General features: G+C 41.9%; 1 protein-coding gene across 1 annotated transcript in view; it reads right to left on the bottom strand.

The window, feature by feature from the left end:
• Nucleotides 1–785: 785 nt before the first annotated feature.
• Nucleotides 786–20,630, bottom strand: part of LOC134566021 (vomeronasal type-2 receptor 26-like) — a 44,267-nt gene continuing 24,422 nt past the window's right edge. The window contains exon 3 of the mRNA XM_063425735.1: nt 786–1,708. Coding sequence (XP_063281805.1) covers nt 786–1,708 — 923 coding nt within the window. The remainder of the gene's footprint in view (nt 1,709–20,630) is intronic.

Raw genomic sequence — 20,630 nt, 5'->3', positions numbered from 1 at the left:
TAATTCTACATCAGGGTTATCCATGGGGTATTGTAGATTTTGTGTAGATTTTCTGTACCTGAGAGATAATTGAATGATAGGTTTTTCTCACGGGATAGGCATAAGGCTATTCTAACTATAAGATAAGGTACGAAGGATCCTGGGAAGGAAAACCTTCCATTATTGTATTGGAGACCTCATGTGGGGTCTGTGCATAAAAGCAGTGTGTGGTCTGGAATAAACCAGTTGACTCCCAGAACTATGTTTCATCTGGCTACTGGGGGAATGGATGTCTGCTTGTTTGAATGGTTCCAGGTTGGCTGAGAGAAGGAATTAGCGGAGGCAACCAGTCGGGTTACCCATGGTATGCTACAATAGTTGGATAGCATTCCCCCGTCCAGTGCTCAAGAAACACCTACTGTCAAGGTTCTGTCAATATTTCCATCCGGACAGAATTGTAAAGTGTCTATATCCTGCACTGTTGGAGTGTCTTGAGGGATGGGTTGGAGACCACTGCAGTAAGATGCGGCACAGTCTGACAGTAACTTTGTAGATATTGAATTCTACCCTTCTATAAAACTATATTAACGTCAAACACGTCTGCCAAATTTATGGATATTCACATATATATTCATTCTCAGTATCAGAATTAAGGCTTGACATATTTAATTGATTATTTACACATAATATTTTAAAGAGTTTTATCCAGTAAAACGTTCATAGAAAACCTGTGGGGTTTTGGTCCAGGGAATGTTTTACCACTAGAGAACTTATGAAAGAATTAAACTAGAAACATAAAATGGGTATTAATTATGGGCCCCAATTTTATTTATGCCCCCATATAAATGGGATTTTGTATTTATTTCCGGTGTGAATATAATATTGAAAGATTTTGGGAAAAATATACATGCTAAAAGTCCAGCACTTGAGGTCAATATGGCAAATATCTCTACAGCCACCATGTATTTCCCTTTGGTGCTCAGATAGGCCGGGATCATTGCAATCCAAACACTGCAGAACACCAGCATGCTGAAAGTGATGTACTTGGCTTCATTAAAACTGTCCGGTAATGTCCTGGCTAAAAAAGCCATAATAAAACTAACAGCTGCCAGGAACCCCATATAACCCAGGACAGAGTAGAAGGCAATAACTGAACCTTCATTACATTGAATGATGATCGTTCCTTGATGAGAATGCGTGTCCAGTTCCATAAAGGGAGGCGCAATAGCCAACCATATTACATTAATTATAATTTGAACAGCAGAACAGCAGAATACGAAACAATTGGAGACTTTTAAACTAACAAAGCTTTTCCAGACACTGCCAGGTTGGGTGGCTTTGAAAACAATATAGATAATTATAGTTTTACCTAAAATGCAAGAAATTGCTATTGAGAAGAGTATTCCGAAAGCAGTTTGACGCAACATGCAGGTTATATCCACAGGACGACCAAGGAACAGAAACACACAGAGAAAGCTCAGCATGATGGAAACCAGGAGGACAAAACTGAGATTCTTGTTATTGGCTTTTACAATAGGCGTGTCTTGATACCAAATAAAAATGACTAATATCATAAATGTTATAAGGAAACAGAAGATTGAGAGAGAGGACAAAATGATGGCAATTGTATCATTTCTGTATGATAGAAATTCTTCCAGTTTTGGAATACACCGATCTTTCCTCTCATTGGGCCATTCATTGCTTAGACATTTCTCACAGTTTTCACTATCTGTAAAATAGCAAATAAAGTATTTTTTTTTATGTGAACAAATATAGCATTATAAAACATATTAAATATTCATTTATAAAAAAAAAAAAGTCTTAAACAAGATTCAGAGTTGTGCCCAATAAAATAATTCAGCATTGAGAAGTGGTAATGTATATTAAAAGCAATAAGTAAGTATATACACGTATATAGGAGAGAAGAATTTTAAGAGAGGATAACCCTTTTAAAACAGCATACATAGATAAAATATTTATGCTTTTTTAAAAGAGTTATCCTCTCTATATACCTTTAAAAAAATAATATACATTTATATATACCTTTAACCCCTTAAGGACCAAACTTCTGGAATAAAAGGGAATCATGATATGTCACACATGTCATGTGTCCTTAAGGGGTTAAAAAAAAAATAAAGAAGCGACATAGTGTAAAAATGAACAAAATAAAAAAAGTCTTAATTAAGTGACAATGTAACATTCGCATGGACCAGAGCTAAGAACCTAGCTCTAATATAAAATGTTTATGGGCCGGTGCAGGTGATGTCTTCTTCTTGGTGGATGAATCATAAACCAGGTAGATGGAATCCTTTTCAGTTTTTTGTTATGTATATCTCAAAGGAAGTAATGTGCACACAGGGCAATATTGCAAATGTATAAATGAACATATTTAACCCCTTAAGGACACATGACATGTCTGACATGTCATGATTCCCTTTTATTCCAGAAGTTTGGTCCTTAAGGGGTTAAGCAAATATCTATACTCACAAGTGGAAAGCCTCAAAATGGCATCACAGTGTGGCAGCAGCTACAATTTTATGTTATTACACTTACAGTAATCTTAAAAGTATATTTTTAGCACTTGTACAATACGACACTTTATCACTTTTTAATATAATGCTTTTACAAATACCCCTAAGCTAAATCAAACTTAAAGGCACACTTTAATGTTAGGAATACAAATGATATTATTGTGTTGCAGGCAATGTCATATTTACCCCCCTATTTTATAATTAATTAGAGCCTGAATGCCTTCCCTGTTTGGCAGGGGCCGAGTGTAAATCTAGCTTCCCCCTCTTAATCATTACTATTAGGGCTCTTACCCATCACACATTGGTGGAAGCCTGGAGGATATTAGGCCAGTCCCCATTTATTAATAGTATTAGCACCTCTTTACTATTAATTTTAGGGTCCCCACCTGTCTTTCACTGGTGGGGGCAAGGGAGCACGCAATTATTTTATTTTAATATACATAACAAAGGAAGAACACCCTTTATTATTTCTATTAGGGACCTAAACTATCGCCAATGGGTGGGGGCTGGAGGGAACATTAAGTCCTAACTCATCAATATTTGCGAGGCACACACATGATACTCATGGATAGTGGCAAGGGAATAAGTTTGCCCACCAGTTATTTCACCTGCAACATTCGCTAGTTTTAATTAATTAGGAGGCATGGCAGGTGGGGCCGTAATTAAACATTTTATTCAATTTTTTTTTTTTTTTTAATATGGTGGCTAGCTAGCAATTGCTGGCCAGCTGACATATAATTAACCCTCAAATGAATCCTGCCAATGATTTTTTTTAAAAACTCCATCAATACCAAACCATCTCCACGAGTAATTTAGGTGTCCTGGGAAATAATATTTAAATATATTTATTGTTTCAGTATGCGTATATAGCATATTATTAAATATATAAACAAAAATGAAAATTTTAGTTGGACAGAAAAACTTTATAAAATCATGCGCCAAATAAGGAAGATGCAGACAAGGAAACATTGTTGTAAATAAATATTTAAGTATTGTATAATTACTATGTATGTTAGCACATTTCCATGATATCGCCCATACCATATAACTCTCATTGCAGCCATGTAGCTCCTTGAGAGACACAAACAAACATACTAATACATGCACACACAAATATACACTAGTACAGGCTTCCCCAAGCTTCGGCCCTCCAGATGTTGCTGAACTACAACTCCCATGATTCTATGAATGAAATTGATAGGCTGAGAATCATGGGAGTTATAGTTCAGCAACATCTGGAGGAAGCCTGCACTAGTACATGCACTCAATACACACTCTGATAAATACACATGTTCATGTACACACATATATACACATATATTCCAGACACTCTCACTGATACAACTACAAGGAATACAAACACACAGATATCCGGTGCTACACACAGACCCACATTCTCTGGCACACACAGAGCTTGGAACAGCGTGTTTCACACACAAACCCTTTAGCTAGCGTGGTTAACCATTTAACTATCACATTACAGCCCTGTTCTCAGTGGCTTACTTTTGTTCATTTAGGTTACATTGAAGAACTTCTATAACAATTGTATTTCAGTCTTACCTTTCAGTATTAAACTGCAGATAATATTGTTAAATCCTGCTATAGGACGATCTCTGGACATTACAATTTACACAATTTTGATTTTATGTTATTAACCTTAATGTTCTTTATTTATTGTTTGTCTGTCAGTGGGTTCAATAGATTTATATCTAGCCCTTATACTTAAGGGTTTTTAGCTACAAGATTAAAAGTGACGTTTTATTCCATACGTTTCTTTATCCACTATACCATTAAGGTGATTCCCTGTTTTTTTAACCATTTAGTACTGTTACCTCCACTTCTCTTTTTCTCTATTCCACAGAGAGTCACAATGTCAGAGATATATACTGTGAAATTTAGACAGATTCACTGTCTGTGTCAGCGTTTTCCCAGGTTGGGAGTGACATTTTGCCCCTCACCTTTTTCCTGCAGCAGTGAATGCTGGGAGAAGGAGGATGTATTGGTCATCAGGAAGCAGCAGCCATCTTGTTGGTTAACTGAATTCAGCCAATTTGGGAAGACACTGAGACAATGGTTATAAGTTAGGAAGCTGTATAGTGTATATAGTAAGAAAGCCTAGTGTTTAGTTATCCTGTATGCAGTAAGTAGTACACGGCCTCGGGATTTAAGACCTCATGTCTGTGTGTTTATTCTATTGAGTAGACACTCGCAGCATTTACATTCGCTAATTTAGCACCAGCCCACACTCTGGGACATAACATATACACCCTCACACAGACACCAATTATACACATCAGACACATACACATATGTGTATGCAGATAGACATATACACTACCACATACACACACACTGTTAGAAAAACACACTCACTCTGCTGGTTTAGTGGTGATAGTGCATTGTAAGTTCTGACAGAAGCCATCGGGACTTACAACGCAGGTAAGCAGCTCCCAAACACATGCTGCTTCCCTGCTCCATTATGATGTAAAGTGTAGCTTTGTGGTGGAATCTCAGTAAAAATAAATTTACTAGGACGAGATTTCCACGTGGCATATGTGTATGTTGGTGTATCAGTTAGTCAGTTACACGTAGCTAAGATACAATCAACAGTGTACTGAGCAAGTGTAGGAATACAGGATATACGAGTATTTCCCCTCCTCCATTGTGCTGGGCAAGCCATGTGGTCAAACAGGAATTTAGTCTCTATTCGGTTGATGGATAAGAGTATGTGTAGGTTGAACTGATTATGGGAGGAGCTACATGCCTATATAAGGGACCTACACTGTATGATCAGGGCTCAGACTGTTTTTTGGTGACATTAGTCCCTCTGAGTCCCAGTCGGTGAATCGAATAAAGAATCTCTTCCTTCCTGAAGAAACCTGTGTCCATCTCTCTGTGCTTGGCTTCCGTCAGTTTCTCCGGTATCATTTGGTGCAACAGCTGTGTGTGTATGGGAATTCCCTGAGTGTTTTGTTGTGTGCGTTTCGCTTAGTAACTGTACCACGTGGTGCTGTTGCCGAGGGAACGGGTGTGACTGTTGGAAGTGTATTTGTTTGGTTTCTGTTGGAGACGACGCTTCATTGTTAGTATGGGTGCGTCAGATTCAACGATTATGGATCCCTTAGGATGTATGTTGAAAAACTTTAAAAAGGGATACACTGTGTATGATTTTGGGGTAAAAATGTCTCCAACATGCCTGACTACTTTATGTAGTAGGGAATGGCCTACTTTGGTGGCTGCATGGCTACCACGTGGCAGTTTGGATCCTAATCTGGTACAGCGTGTACACGTGGCTGTATCAGGTAGGCCTGAACTTTACGGACAGTTTCCGTATATTGACTGTTGGAAGCAGGCCGTAAATGACTTGCCAAAATGGATCCGGGTATGCCACGAGGAACAATGTCGCCTCATGGTGGCCAGAACTCGCTTGTCCACTAAGGCCGCATTTACGCCCATTTTGGACACGCCTCCTGAATCCGAGATCCCCATGCCGCCCCCTTACTCCTCCTCCACAGGAAGAGGAGGTGCTGTTGGTAACGCTACTCCCCTTGCCCCGTTGTCCCCACCTACCCCCTCCTCTAGTTCAGAGCCCAGCCCTCTTGTTTTAAACCCTCCCCTTCCGGTACCTACCTCCGTTAACCCCACCTATCCAGATTTGACGTCATATCTAGTTCCTGGTCAGGCTCCTCCTAGCCCGGCCCAGAATATCTCCCCCTCAGTAAAGCGTCCCCTTCCCCTCGTCTTACTACCCCTCGACCGGAACCCCTAACTGACGTTTCTAAACGAAGCCCCATACTAACCCGACAACTGACCAGTACCCTCCAACCCCGACATTATCAAATGCCTCTCCGACTGACACCAGGCCCGACACATATTAACAGTGATGGCCAGTTACAACACGCTGATCCTGTATTCGTCTATGTTCCCTTCACTACTACTGATCTATTTAACTGGAAGACCCATAACTCCTCATACACCGATAAACCTCAAGCCATGACGGATTTGTTTACCTCCATAGTCCAGACACATAATCCCACTTGGGCTGATTGCCAGCAATTGCTTATGACATTGTTTAACAACGAGGAAAGGACACGGATAAACCAAGCGGCAATTAAAGCGCTGGAAGAAGTGGCCCGTACACAAAATCAGGCCAACCCAGCAGCATGGGCCGCAGCACATTATCCAAATATTGATCCGGAGTGGAATGTCAATGGCGCAGATATGGCCCATTTAAAAGCATACAGGGACGCTATTATTGTTGGCATGAAAGCCGTAGGAAAAAAGGCGATTAATATGTCTAAGACGGCTGAGGTATTGCGGAAATGTGATGAATCGCCCAGTGCCTTTTATGACCGATTATTGGAGGCATACCGGTTGTATACCCCCTTTAATCCAGAGGCTCCTGAGAATTCCCGAATGGTTAACTCTGCCTTTGTCAGCCAGGCCTACGGAGATATAAAGCGCAAGCTACAGAAGTTAGAAGGGTTTGTAGGGATGTCCATAACCCAACTAATGGAAATAGCAAATAAGGTCTATATGAATAGGGAGACAGAGACGAAGAAGGAGGAAGAGCGAAAGATGCGAAGGAAAGCGGATATGCTAGCGGTAGCTATCGCAGGCGTAGATAGAAGGGAAAAAGAAGCGTATAGGGCAGGGGTAGGCAACCTACGGCACTAGTGCCATGCACGGCACTCGAGGTGTCTTTGCGTGGCACTCAAGGCTGCTAGAGCCAAACAGGTTCTTTCCTATCAGGAGTCCCAGTGAAACTTCAGATATCTGATAATACGAAGAGGTGGTGAAGGACAATCCTCAATTTATGCATTGCAGCGCGTAGAGGAAGTGATCTCAGATCACTTCCTCCCAGCACTTGTGAATGTGAATCCACACTGTAGCAGAGCAGCCTGCAGCTCCTATACTCGAGCTATACCTGGCCGGCCTGGTCCCCACTGGAACTGCTAGATATACACAGAAATGCAGAATAACCCTCCCCTCATACAAATAATACGAACAGCCCACACACAAACATACACACAATCCCCACAAACGCAACACCACTAACAATCCACATACATGCACACAACGCCGCATGTAGCTTCTCACATGCAATACCCCAAACAGCCCCCACACACTACGAAACACACAATGTGACATATCCATCCACACACAATTCCAGAAGCAGCCTTCATACACAGCCCACATTCATATGTATCATACACGATACCATAAACTACTAATGAACATATACAATATAATAGCTCATATACGCACAAATACAACAATACAAAGCAATTACAGTAAAAATAACACAAGCAGAATATGGCAGCATACACACCTCAATTTAAAAAAAAAATAGGATCTGCACGCTACGGGTTATCACATTCCTATATCGGCACAGTGTTGCTAAAAGGTTGCCTACCCCTGGTATAGGGGAACGGATAAAGGCGAGAATAAGTGGAATGGGGAGCCTTTGAGTAGGAACCAATGCGCGTACTGTAGTGAAGAAGGGCATTGGAGAAGTGAGTGTCCACAGAGGGAACAGTATGAGAGAGACAGACCTAGGGCAGGGTATAGTAATAATTATAGAGGCAGAGCGAGAGGAAGAGGAGGCCCTGGAGGAAATAGTGGGAATAATAGAGGAAGTGTTAGTGGAGATAGATATTACCCAGCAGCGCAGAGACCCCGAGAGAGAGAGGATAGGGACTTCGTGGGTTTGGCTGACACAGTCATGGAAGCCTATTGATACCGACCGGGCTCCATCCCCCTTGGCCAAGCGGAGCCTATGGTCGATGTAGCAATAGGGGGAAAAAGGAGTTCTTTCATGATTGACACTGGTGCTGAACATTCGGTGGTGACTGACCTAGTCGCTCCTCCTTCAGGAAGAACTATCACCGTAATAGGAGCAACTGGAAGGAGTGCCGCTAAACCGGTTCTTAAAAGTCGACTCTGTACATTGGGAGGCCACATAGTGAAACACCAGTTCATTTATATGCCTGAATGTCCAGTCCAACTGCTAGGACGTGATTTGTTGTCGAAATTACAAGCACAGATAACATTTCTACCTAACGGAACAACATCTTTGAAGTTCAATGGACCCTCAGGTATAATGACAATATCTGTACCAAAGGAAGAAGTGTGGCGACTTTATACAGTGTTGACTAGCCAAAACCCTAAGAGTGATGAATCCTTGTTCAATATACCAGGAGTGTGGGCAGAGAATAACCCACCAGGACTTGCTCGTAATATCCCACCAATCCGTATCGAACTAAAGCTTGGGGTTTATCCAGTAAGCCTGAGACAATATCACATTCCACAAAAGGCCAAGAAGAACATACAATCTTATTTGGATAAGTTCATAAGGTATGGTATCCTAAAATTCTGTACTTCCCCCTGGAACACCCCATTGTTGCCTGTTCAAAAGTCCGGTACAGATGAGTATCGCCCTGTGCAGGACTTGAGAGCAGTCAATGATGCGGTATTAAGTATACATCCAGTTGTGCCCAATCCATATAACCTGCTTGCTTTAATTCCGGGCGGGGCTACCTACTTCACAGTTTTGGATCTCAAAGATGCCTTCTTTTGCCTACAAATTGCTGCGGAAAGCCAGTGTAGCTTTGCATTCCAATGGGAAAATGCTGTAACAGGCTCGAAACGCCAGATGACTTGGACAAGATTGCCCCAAGGGTTTAAGAATTCAGCTTTAAGTCAAGACTTACTGGATTTCAAGTCCATCCCAGGAGAATGTGTACAATTACAATACGTAGATGATTTGTTGATAGAGGCAGTTACAAGAGAGATATGTCAGCAAGCAACACATGATCTACTGCACATTCTTTGGAAGGCAGGATACAAGGTGTCCAGGAAGAAAGCCCAGTTGTGTCAGCCAACTGTCAAGTATCTGGGATTCCATATCTCTGAAGGTCAAAGGATAATGGGGCCAGAGAGAAAAGAAGCTGTATGCCAAATACCAATACCCAAGAATAGAAGACAAGTGCGAGAGTTCTTGGGGGCAGCAGGCTTCTGTAGGATATGGATTCCCAGTTATGCGATATTGGCGAAACCTCTTTATGTGGCTATAAAAGATACAGAACAATCCCTTCCTGTGGACCCCCGAACAGCAAAAGACATTTGAAGATGTGAAGAAGGCATTGATGAGCGCCCCAGCATTAGGTCTACCTGACCATACACGCCCATTCTACTTATATGTACACGAGCAAAGAAGAATGGCTGTGGGAGTATTGACACAGTACTTGGGATCATGGCAACGACCTGTTGCATATATGTCCAAACAACTGGATGCAGTGGCCAGTGGTCTTCCACCTTGTCTAAGAGCTGTTGCTGCCGCCGCCCTGCTGGTAGCCGAAGCTGATAAGCTCACTCTGGGTCAGGAACTCTACGTGCAAGTCCCGCACGCAGTACAGACGTTGCTAGACTATAAAGGCAATCATTGGTTTAGTAATAGCCGCATGACCAAGTATCAAGCTATGTTATGTGAAAACCCGAGAGTGCATCTAGAGACTGTTAATACCTTGAATCCAGCCACAACCTACTGAGAGTCCGCATGATTGCCTGGAGGTGATGGATGAAGTGTTTTCAAGTAGACCGGACCTTCGTGATTTTCCCATCCAGAACCCTGATGTCCAGTACTTTACGGACGGCAGTAGTTATGTGAAAGAAGGGATTCGCTATGCAGGATATGCAGTGACAACCATAGACAAGGTGATAGAAGCTCGGCCATTGTCAAAAGGAACATCGGCACAGAAGGCAGAACTAAGCGCACTCACACGAGCGTTACAATTGGCTGAAGGTTTGAGGGGGAACATCTATACGGACTCCAAGTATGCGTTTTTAACCACTCATGCTCATGGAGCTTTGTATAAAGAAAGAGGACTACTGAACTCAGAGGGTAAAGAAATCAAGTACGCAGCTGAGATATTACAACTACTGGAAGCCGTGTGGGAACCGAAAGAAGTTGGTATCATACATTGTCGAGCGCATCGGAAAGGTGATGGTGAAGTAACAAAAGGAAATCGGATGGCAGATAATGCAGCCAAGCGTGCCGCTGAATCAGGAAAACAGGAGTATGTGGAACGTATAGCTGCTCTCATACCAACCCCTCTGTCTCAATGGACTCCAATTTATACAGCTCAAGAAGAAGAGTGGTTAAAGACTGAAACTGGGAAGTACCTGGAGAATAAGTGGTATCAGTTAGAAGATGGAAGGATAGTTATTCCAGCATCGCTAGCCGTAGAAATTGTCCAGGATTATCACAATGGGACACATTTCGGAAGAGATAGCATGGAAGAATCTCTTAGGAAGCATTTCTACATACCAAGATTGTCCAACTTGACTCAAGCCATTGTACGAAGATGTGTGATATGTGCCAAGAACAACGCAAGGCAAGGTCCAGTGAAACCACCGGGAGTCCAGTATATGGGAGGACTCCCTATGTCCGATCTCCAAATAGACTATACGGTAATGCCTAAATCCGGCGGACATCGCTACCTACTAGTAGTTGTGTGTACCTACTCAGGTTGGGTAGAAGCATGTCCTACTCGTACAGAGAAAGCAGGAGAAGTTGTGCGATTTCTTTTACGGGAAATAATACCCCGATATGGACTACCATGTTCTATAGGATCGGATAATGGTCCAGCCTTTGTTCACCAGTGCCTACAACAACTGACTCATATGCTCGGTATTAAGTGGAAACTTCATACGGCATATAGGCCTCAGAGTTCTGGAAAAGTGGAAAGAATGAACAGAACTATTAAGAACCAATTGGCAAATATGTGTCAAGAGACTCAGCTTAAGTGGAATGTTGTTGTGCCCATAGCTCTGTTGCGTATTCGTAGTACACCGACCAGAAGGATGGGTCTCTCACCTTTTGAAATCATGTATGGGCGTCCACCTCCCGTACTTGGTAACTTAAGGGGGGATTTAAGTCAGTTGGGAGAAGGAATTACCCGGCAGCAGGTTGTAGAGTTGGGTAAAACTATGGAGGAGGTACAGAAATGGGTACAAGATAGATTACCTGTGAATATTTATCCACCTGTCCATTGTTATCATCAAGTTTGGATAAAGGAGTGGAACAGTGTACCATTGGGGCCAAAGTGGATGGGTCCTTATGTTGTTCTTTTGTCTACCCCTACAGCTATAAAGGTGGCTGAAGTGACTCCGTGGATTCATCACTCCAGGGTTAAACCAGCAGCAGTAGATTCTTGGCAAGCTACACCAGATCCAGAGAATCCCTGCAAGATCCGGTTAAAGCGTGTAACTCAGTCGGAGTGACGAGGAGATATTGGGACTTCTAGAGTAATCAAAGAGATCAGCAAGTAGGTGTTTTGACGGCCATAATAAAGCCTGACCACCTACCCACGTTACATAGCCAGAGTGTCTTGAAGGGACCTCTGTGAAGGGAAGAGAGGACTTGAAGGACTCCATTCCTTGCAGCCCTTACTCCTGAAAGCTGAGGTGCCATCGCACGGACGAAGAATTAGGATAAAGATGTCAGGAGAAATGCATTTGATAATGTGTATATTTGTGTTTTTAAATTATTCAGGAAGGTAGAGGTACCGACACACCTGGCTGTGAGGTTTGCATTAAGTCTACAAAAACAGGTAATCATATTTCCCAGACCCTTATTTGGCATTCACAATATGAGTGTAAAGGATATGTATCTAAGTGTAGATACTTAGGTATAGATTATAGTGTATGCCATTTAGGAGTAGGAGAACCTAAGTGTTTTAGTCCAGAGTATCAACCCCGTATAATTTGGTTGACCCTTCGGAATGGAGACTCACAGGGGACCCTAATAAATAAGATAATACTAGAAACCGTACATTATTCGGGTGTTCTACTATTTGATGCATGTAAGGCGATATCAAGTGGTAGAAAACCGTGGAATGTATGCGGGGATCTTAAATGGGAAAGAACGTATGGGTCTAATGATAAGTATATTTGCCCCAGTAGTAAGAACATGTATATAGATCCAAAATGCCCAAATAAGAATTATAATTATTGTCCATATTGGTCTTGTGTAGGGTGGGCAACTTGGGGACAGACAGTAGATAAGGATATGATTGTTACTAAGTTGCCTACCAAACCATATTGTAAGTCTATGGAGTGTAAGTCTATGGAGTGTCCATATACTTATTAATAATCCTGAACAGTTTATAGATAGGTTTCGGAAACTCATTTGGGTTCCAGATATATGGGACAGGGTTGGATCCTGGGACAATATTATTTATAGGGATAGAGACCGATACTGTGGCAGCCCAGACTCATCAGGTTTTCCATTCTTTCTACGAGGAGATGAGTGTAGAGAATAAGATCCCCCATAATGCTAAGAATTTGTTTATTGATCTAGCCGAGAGTATTGCTGGTAGTCTTAATGTAACCAACTGCTATGTGTGTGGAGGTACTAATATGGGAGACCAATGGCCCTGGGAAGCAAAGGAGGTAATGTATTCCGGTTCTGAGACAATTGAACAGATAATATCTTCTCAAGCTGATTATCAAATGAGTGTTAGAGGTAAATCTGAGTGGCGATTAAAGACCTCCATTATAGGTTATGTTTGCATAGCAAGGAAAGGAATAATGTTTAATACATCTGTAGGAGAATTGACTTGTCTAGGGCAAAAAGATTATGATGATGATACAAAGAATACAACTTGGTGGTCAGCTTCAAATGTCTCAGAACCACCTAACCCGTTTGCAAGTTATACCAATTTAAAGGATGTGTGGTTTGACCTATCTGCTACATCTAGTTGGAAAGCCCCAGCAAATTTGTACTGGATCTGTGGTAAAAAGGCCTATTCGGAGTTACCACAGGACTGGGAAGGGGCATGTGTGTTAGGTATGCTCAAACCATCCTTCTTCTTGTTGCCTATTGAAACAGGAGAGACTTTGGGAGTTAAGGAAAGGGGACCCCTAGAGATAGGTACCTGGGAAGATAATGAGTGGCCTCCCCAGCGTATTATAGATTATTATGGGCCAGCTACGTGGGCAGAGGATGGTACTTTTGGATATAGAACCCCAATATATATGCTCAACCGTATTATAAGGTTAAAGGCAGTGGTTGAGATAATTACCAATGAAACATCGCAAGCGCTCAATCTCCTAGCGAAACATAATACTAGGATGAGGACAGCTGTTTACCAAAATAGATTAGCCTTGGATTACCTATTGGCAGTAGAGGGAGGTGTATGTGGGAAGTTTAACCTAAGCAATTGTTGTCTTCAAATAGATGATGAAGGGCAAGCAATAGCTGAGCTTACTAGCCATATGGTTAAACTAGTGCATGTGCCTACCCAGGTATGGAAAGGGTATAATCCAAGTAGTTGGTTTGGTAATTGGTATGAGCAGTTTGGAGGACTTAATGCATTGGTAGGTGGAGTCATGCTAATTTTGATGCTGTGCCTTCTCCTACCATGTCGGATTCCTTTGGTAGTTAGGTCTGTGCAGAGCATTATAGAGAATATAGCAGAGAGAAAGGCTGCTGCACAGATAATGGCTATATTTAGGTATGAGGCTCTAAATCAGAAAGAATTAGTACAGGAAGAGGAATGTTGAGGGATTCGTATCTTTAGGGAGTCGCAAAGTCTGGTCTGGTTCATGGCAACTTGAGGTGTAAGCAAACTATGGTTAAGTGATGCATCTGGAATTGTGAAATATCAGAAGCATCAAAGGGGGGAATGTGGTGGAATCTCAGTAAAAATAAATTTACTAGGACGAGATTTCCACATGGCATATGTGTATGTTGGTGTATCAGTTAGTCAGTTACACGTAGCTAAGATACAATCAACAGTGTACTGAGCAAGTGTAGGAATACAGGATATACGAGTATTTCCCCTCCTCTATTGTGCTGGGCAAGCCATGTGGTCAAACAGGAATTTAGTCTCTATTCGGTTGATGGATAAGAGTATGTGTAGGTTGAACTGATTATGGGAGGAGCTACATGCCTATATAAGGGACCTACACTGTATGATCAGGGCTCAGACTTTGCTGTTTTTTGGTGACATTAGTCCCTCTGAGTCCCGGTCGGTGAATCGAATAAAGAATCTCTTCCTTCCTGAAGAAACCTGTGTCCATCTCTCTGTGCTTGGCTTCCGTCCGTTTCTCCGGTATCAGCTTAACATAGTAATGGAGTAGGGACATCAGTGTGCTAGTGTCTACTCGTTACATCACACTATTACTAACACTGTGCAAGCTCCCTATCAACCTCAGCCACCCTCCAATTACTTTCATCTCCTGGAGAGTGGCTGTTCTTTACCCTGCCTGGCAGCTCCCAGCAAATTAGATATGCCATTCCCATCCCCACACGGCAGAAAAATTAGCTTACTATGGAAATGTTAGGCTGCAGCCCTCCCCTGTCCACCCCCACCTACATCACTATCAATTACAATAAATTTTGGACTTTTAAATATACGAGAGTGCTGATACCTGCTTTCATGTATGGCTACTACTAGCCATGGTATGCGAGCACCCGGCTACTAAGGGATTTAAGCGCAAGAGAGTGCAAGAGCAATTTTCTTTTCTTTTTGTATATATATATATATATATATATATATATATATATATATATATATATATATATACAAAATGTTCAGAGTCTGGCACTCTACCTTTAAATAGATCCAAAGGGGAAAAAAAGCCTCGGTGCTGCAAAGCGTAAATATATATCCAGGAAAAGAGTAGAGCACTCCAGAGGACTTGTTTAAAGTAGATTATTCCGTGAAAAAATCGACGTTTCGACCCTCAGGTCTTCATCAAGATATTAAACAAAGTACAACAGTGACCTTATATACCCTACCAAATTAAAAGGTAATCACTTACCCTGAAAAAGCTGTGCGCCCCAAAGCCATGTGTGCTCGCTGGGATATGATTGCAGAAACCGCCGTGGCGATCCCGTCGGTGTGTGATGACGTCACCAATAGTGCGACAGAACAAAAACCGTGATCATGCGTCTAGGTAACCAAGGGAACCAAGTGTGGGCAGATTTACGTGATGTGTGTGAAGTTACGAACATTATAAGAATTAAAGAGATATGGGAGTAGAATAAATTTGATGGTGAAACCGAGTACTGAAATGGACATGTATTGTATGTATAAAATAGTGATCCTGCAGTTAGTAGACCCAGTGCAGAACGGCATAATATGTATGTATAGTACACATGGAGTAAGTAATGTAGAAGATACTGGCCACAAAGGGCAAGTGCAAGAAGGTGAAAGCTGGGTATGCTAAAGTGTATGTAAGAATGGGGAGAGGTGGACAGAAGGAGAACAGAGTGTAAAGTGAGTGAGTGTGTGTGAAGAACGTGACAAAACAAAACAAAACGTGAACTGTCAATCATATCCATAAACGAACCTGTGAGGAGTGATCCTAAAGTGCTATGTGCATATATGGAAGTGTGTCAAAGCACTAATAAAGAAGTGTAGTGGCATACAGGAAGTCATACAGCTGATGGTTCCGAGATTGGGGCCATCTGCTGAGAGTACAATAAGGATAATAATGGTGAAGAAGATAGAAAGAAAATAGAACCCAGAAAGCGACCATTAAATTGATTTCGGCAATGCCTAAGTATATACAGATAGATATATGCAAATGTACAGAAAAGGGGTCCAAAAGTACATGGGTAGCGTATACCAACGCCCAACATGATAAAAGTCATCATGGTGCAGAGGTTAGGCAGATGAATGAACAGGGTCAAAAGCCCTAATAAAGATGAACCCATATGGTAATACCCAAATAAAAATAAAAATAAGTCTGCATAATAATAAAAAAATAAAAAATAATACAAATAAAAATAGTAAACATGAAAATAAATAATAAAAAAAATAAAAAATAAAAAAATAGCAAAAAGATAGCAAAAAAATAACAAATAAATAAATAAAAATAAAAACATATATAAAAATACTACAGGCGGCCATAATAGATGATTCTAAGTAAAGATAGACATGATAAATCACGAGTTTTTTTAAAAAATATTCAAAAAACTGTTCAAAAAAGAATCAGCGAATATCCAAAAAGGCGTGAAGGGAGACGTATTCGTTAAGGCCCCTCGGATGTAAGGTATCCAGTGTCTTAGTCCAGTATGCCTCCCGTTGGAGCAGGATCCTAGACCGATCACCCCCCCTAGACAGAGGGGGGATGTGATCAATGGCTATAAATTTGAGCGTAGGTAAACGGTGGTTCATCTCCAAGAAGTGCTTGGCCACCGGTTTGTCTGTCTTGCTGTCCCTGAATGCAGTCATAATTCCTGAACGGTGGCCCCGCATTCTGTCTCTTAGTGTGAGATCAGTTTTACCCACGTAGTATAGTCCACAAGGGCAGGATATAAGATAGACTACGTGGGTGGTGAGACAGGTGATATGATGTTTGATGGGATATCGCTTTCCTGAGTGTGGATGGGCAAACGAGGAGCCTGGGAGCTATGGCCACAAGTGACACAATTGGTGCATTTAAAGCAACCTGTTTTGCTGTGAGTTTTTTGTGTCCCATATTGATCAGGGCAATCATTGTGGACCAACATGTCCCTAAGGTTCCGATTCCGTTTAAAGGCAATACGGGGGGGATGTACGAAAGCAGAATGTAGTGTAGGGTCAGAGGATAATATATCCCATCTCCTGCGGATGGCCTTGGCAATTTGGTCACTAGCCGTGTGATATAACAGAGGTAGTGTGACATTCCTAGGTTCGTTAGACAGCATCATAGGTTGTGTGCCCGGCTTGTCGTGAATCTCCCAAGCTCTGTCCAGTGAGCGTTTCAATATTGGATATGAATATCCTCTTTTCAAAAACGCCTGTTGCATCGAAGAGATCTGTGTCCTAGTGTTGTCCAAGTCTGAATTGTTCCTCAGGACTCTGAGGAACTGTGAGGTCGGGAGTGATCTCTTGAGTGCCCTGGGATGGAAGCTTGTTGCATGCAGGACCGTGTGGCGGTCCGAGCTTTTTTTGAATAGAGTGTATCCAATAGACTGGTGGGAGCGGAAGATTTCTACATCCAAAAATTGTATCGTCTCAATATCACAGCAATGGCTAAAACGCACCGGGGAATTGATCGTGTTTAGCTCTTGGATCATGTTCTCAAAGGACAAGGGGGGACCTGCCCACAGCATGAGGATATCATCCACATATCGAAGATATAGAATGAGGTTGGACTGGTATCTTGATAGAATATGCTTCTGTTCATATGAATACATGTAACTGTTAGCATAGTTAGGGGCTATAGCCGATCCCATCGCCGTTCCCGTTTGTTGAACATAAAAAGATTTCTCAAAACGAAAATAATTGTTGCTCAAAGTAAAATCAAGGCATTCGAGGAGAAACTCGATAGGAGGTCCCGTGTATAGGTCAGACTGAATGAGGACCTGTCTCATAGCTTCTATCCCATCGGTATGGGGTATGATTGTATATAGATTTTTCACATCTACCGTTGCCAAAGTGATGGGGCCTTCCGGGAGGATGACTTGTTTGAGGTGTGCGAGCAGATCCTGTGTATCTTTCAGGCACGTAGGTATTGATAGCGTGGGCATTTTGCAATGATGGTCGATACATTTGGCCAACGGTTCCAATATTCCGCGTTTGGCGGAGACAATGGGGCGTCCAGGGGGGTTTCGAGTATCTTTGTGTACCTTCGGTAAGGTGTACAATAAAGGAATTTTAGGGTGTAAATCAATCAAATAGTTAGCAGTTTGATCGTCAAGCCAACCAGCCGTGGCGCCCCTGTTGACCAAGGCTTGTAATTTTTGTGTGATGGTCTTTGTGGGGTCAAACGCAATTTTCTTATACGTGGTCGTGTCAGATAATTGCCTGAGAATTTCCATACGGTAAGATGCGTAATCCTGTATGACAATTTGTCGGCAGGTCTGATGGTAATGTTTTTATCATCAGCAAGATCAGCAAGATCCTCAAGTGCCTTATGTTCCTTCATTGTTAGGTTATGTGGAACAGGCTTAGGATTTGAAATAATTTGATGTACATCATTCTTTAATAGACTGGAGAAGGATTTGATAGAGGAATGGGCCGTTTTCGGTTCCCATGTGCTTTTTAGGCGGAGGTGATTTTTAGACTGCGAGTGCGAATTATGTACTAATGCTTGTAAATTCAAAGTGCGTTCCATCTTGTATAAATCTATGTCAGTTTTGAACACGTCAACTTTTGGAGTTGGAACAAAAGTGAGGCCTTTCGACAGGACTTTGATATGTTCAGAGTTGAGAGTCTTGGAGGATAGATTAAAAATGGGTGTTAAATCTTCCTGTTCGGTATTCTTGGACGTGTGCCGACATATCTTGCCCCCCTGTCCTCGTCTAGTGACTTTGGGTTTCTTAGATCTTTGCGCCCTCTTGTATTGAATCCCGGAGGGACGTTGGAATGTTGGTCCTGGGGAAAAAAAGGCGGTCGTGTGGATTTCCTAGATGGCATCTCTGAAGTGTCCTGGGATGCTCCCGCTCCCTCGGTTTCAGATGTGGACTCGGCAGAGCTGGTGTCAATAGACAAAAATTGTGGTTTGCGAACCTTCTGTTTATATCTGGCAAAATTAGGTTTGCGTCGCTCTCCACACAGCCAGTGGTAAACCTGGGGATGGGTGTAGTCAAAATTGACCCGTTCCAATTTTTGTTTTTTAAATCTGATTAGATCGTTCCTGTATCTCATGATCTCATCTTGTAATTTAACCATGTATTGGGTAGAGGTCGCAGCTGTCAACGTGGATGTATGTAGTGTCTCGAATTTGTTGATGGAGTCCTTGGTGAAGATTAGTTCACTTCTCACTTCCTCCACTACTATCAACATCCAATCTAATGAACATTTGTTTGAAATCCCGACCCATTTTTAAACATCTTCCATATTCCTTTAACAAAGGCTAAGAGCGTGAAAACACTTAATCCAGGCAGTGTATACCTCACAAAAAATACATCAATTGTGGAACTCTAGTACTGTTCCTATGGAGGTGCACAGATAGTGTATCGCCATACACTTTGAAAATATAAACAAAATGTTCAGAGTCTGGCACTCTACCTTTAAATAGATCCAAAGGGGAAAAAAAGCCTCGGTGCTGCAAAGCGTAAATATATATCCAGGAAAAGAGTAGAGCACTCCAGAGGACTTGTTTAAAGTAGTTTATTCCGTGAAAAAAATTGACGTTTCGACCCTCAGGTCTTTATCAAGATATTAAACAAAGTACAACAGTGACCTTATATACCCTAACAAATTAAAAGGTAATCACTTACCCTGAAAAAGCTGTGCGCCCCAAAGCCATGTGTGCTCGCTGGGATATGATTGCAGAAACCGCCGTGGCGATCCCGTCTGTGTGTGATGACGTCACCAATAGTGCGACAGAACAAAAACCGTAATCATGCGTCTAGGTAACCAAGGGAACCAAAGTGTATGGCGATACACTATCTGTGCACCTCCATAGGAACAGTACTAGAGTTCCACAATTGATGTATTTTTTGTGAGGTATACACTGCCTGGATTAAGTGTTTTCACGCTCTTAGCCTTTGTTAAAGGAATATGGAAGATTTTTTGTTAAGGGCGGGAGCCCTATCCGAAATAGCAGAAACTCTGCAAATGAATGAACAGGATGCAGATAAAATACTATGGCCTAACACCACGATAGAATTGACACATACAGATTCTATCAGAGATCTATGTAATGATTTGACCAAGTTAAAAAGACGGGAAACAGACTTGGACCTACATGGCATTTTTATTTCCGATTATTATCGGGCCAAACGTATCCCCAGAGGGTTCAGAGTCCGTAATTCCCCCACGATTGGACGCCAGAATCCCGAATTTTGTAAAAAATGGGTCGGGATTTCGAACAAATGTTCATTAGATTGGATGTTGATAGTAGTGGAGGAAGTGAGAAGTGAACTAATCTTCACCAAGGACTCCATCAACAAATTCGAGACACTACATACATCCACGTTGACAGCTGCGACCTCTACCCAATACATGGTTAAATTACAAGATGAGATCATGAGATACAGGAACGATCTAATCAGATTTAAAAAACAAAAATTGGAACGGGTCAATTTTGACTACACCCATCACCAGGTTTACCACTGGCTGTGTGGAGAGCGACGCAAACCTAATTTTGCCAGATATAAACAGAAGGTTCGCA

This window comes from Pelobates fuscus, chromosome 6, assembly GCF_036172605.1.
Source record: "Pelobates fuscus isolate aPelFus1 chromosome 6, aPelFus1.pri, whole genome shotgun sequence".
Taxonomy (NCBI): Eukaryota; Metazoa; Chordata; class Amphibia; order Anura; family Pelobatidae; genus Pelobates; species Pelobates fuscus.
This window is presented reverse-complemented; position numbering and strand designations above follow the sequence as displayed.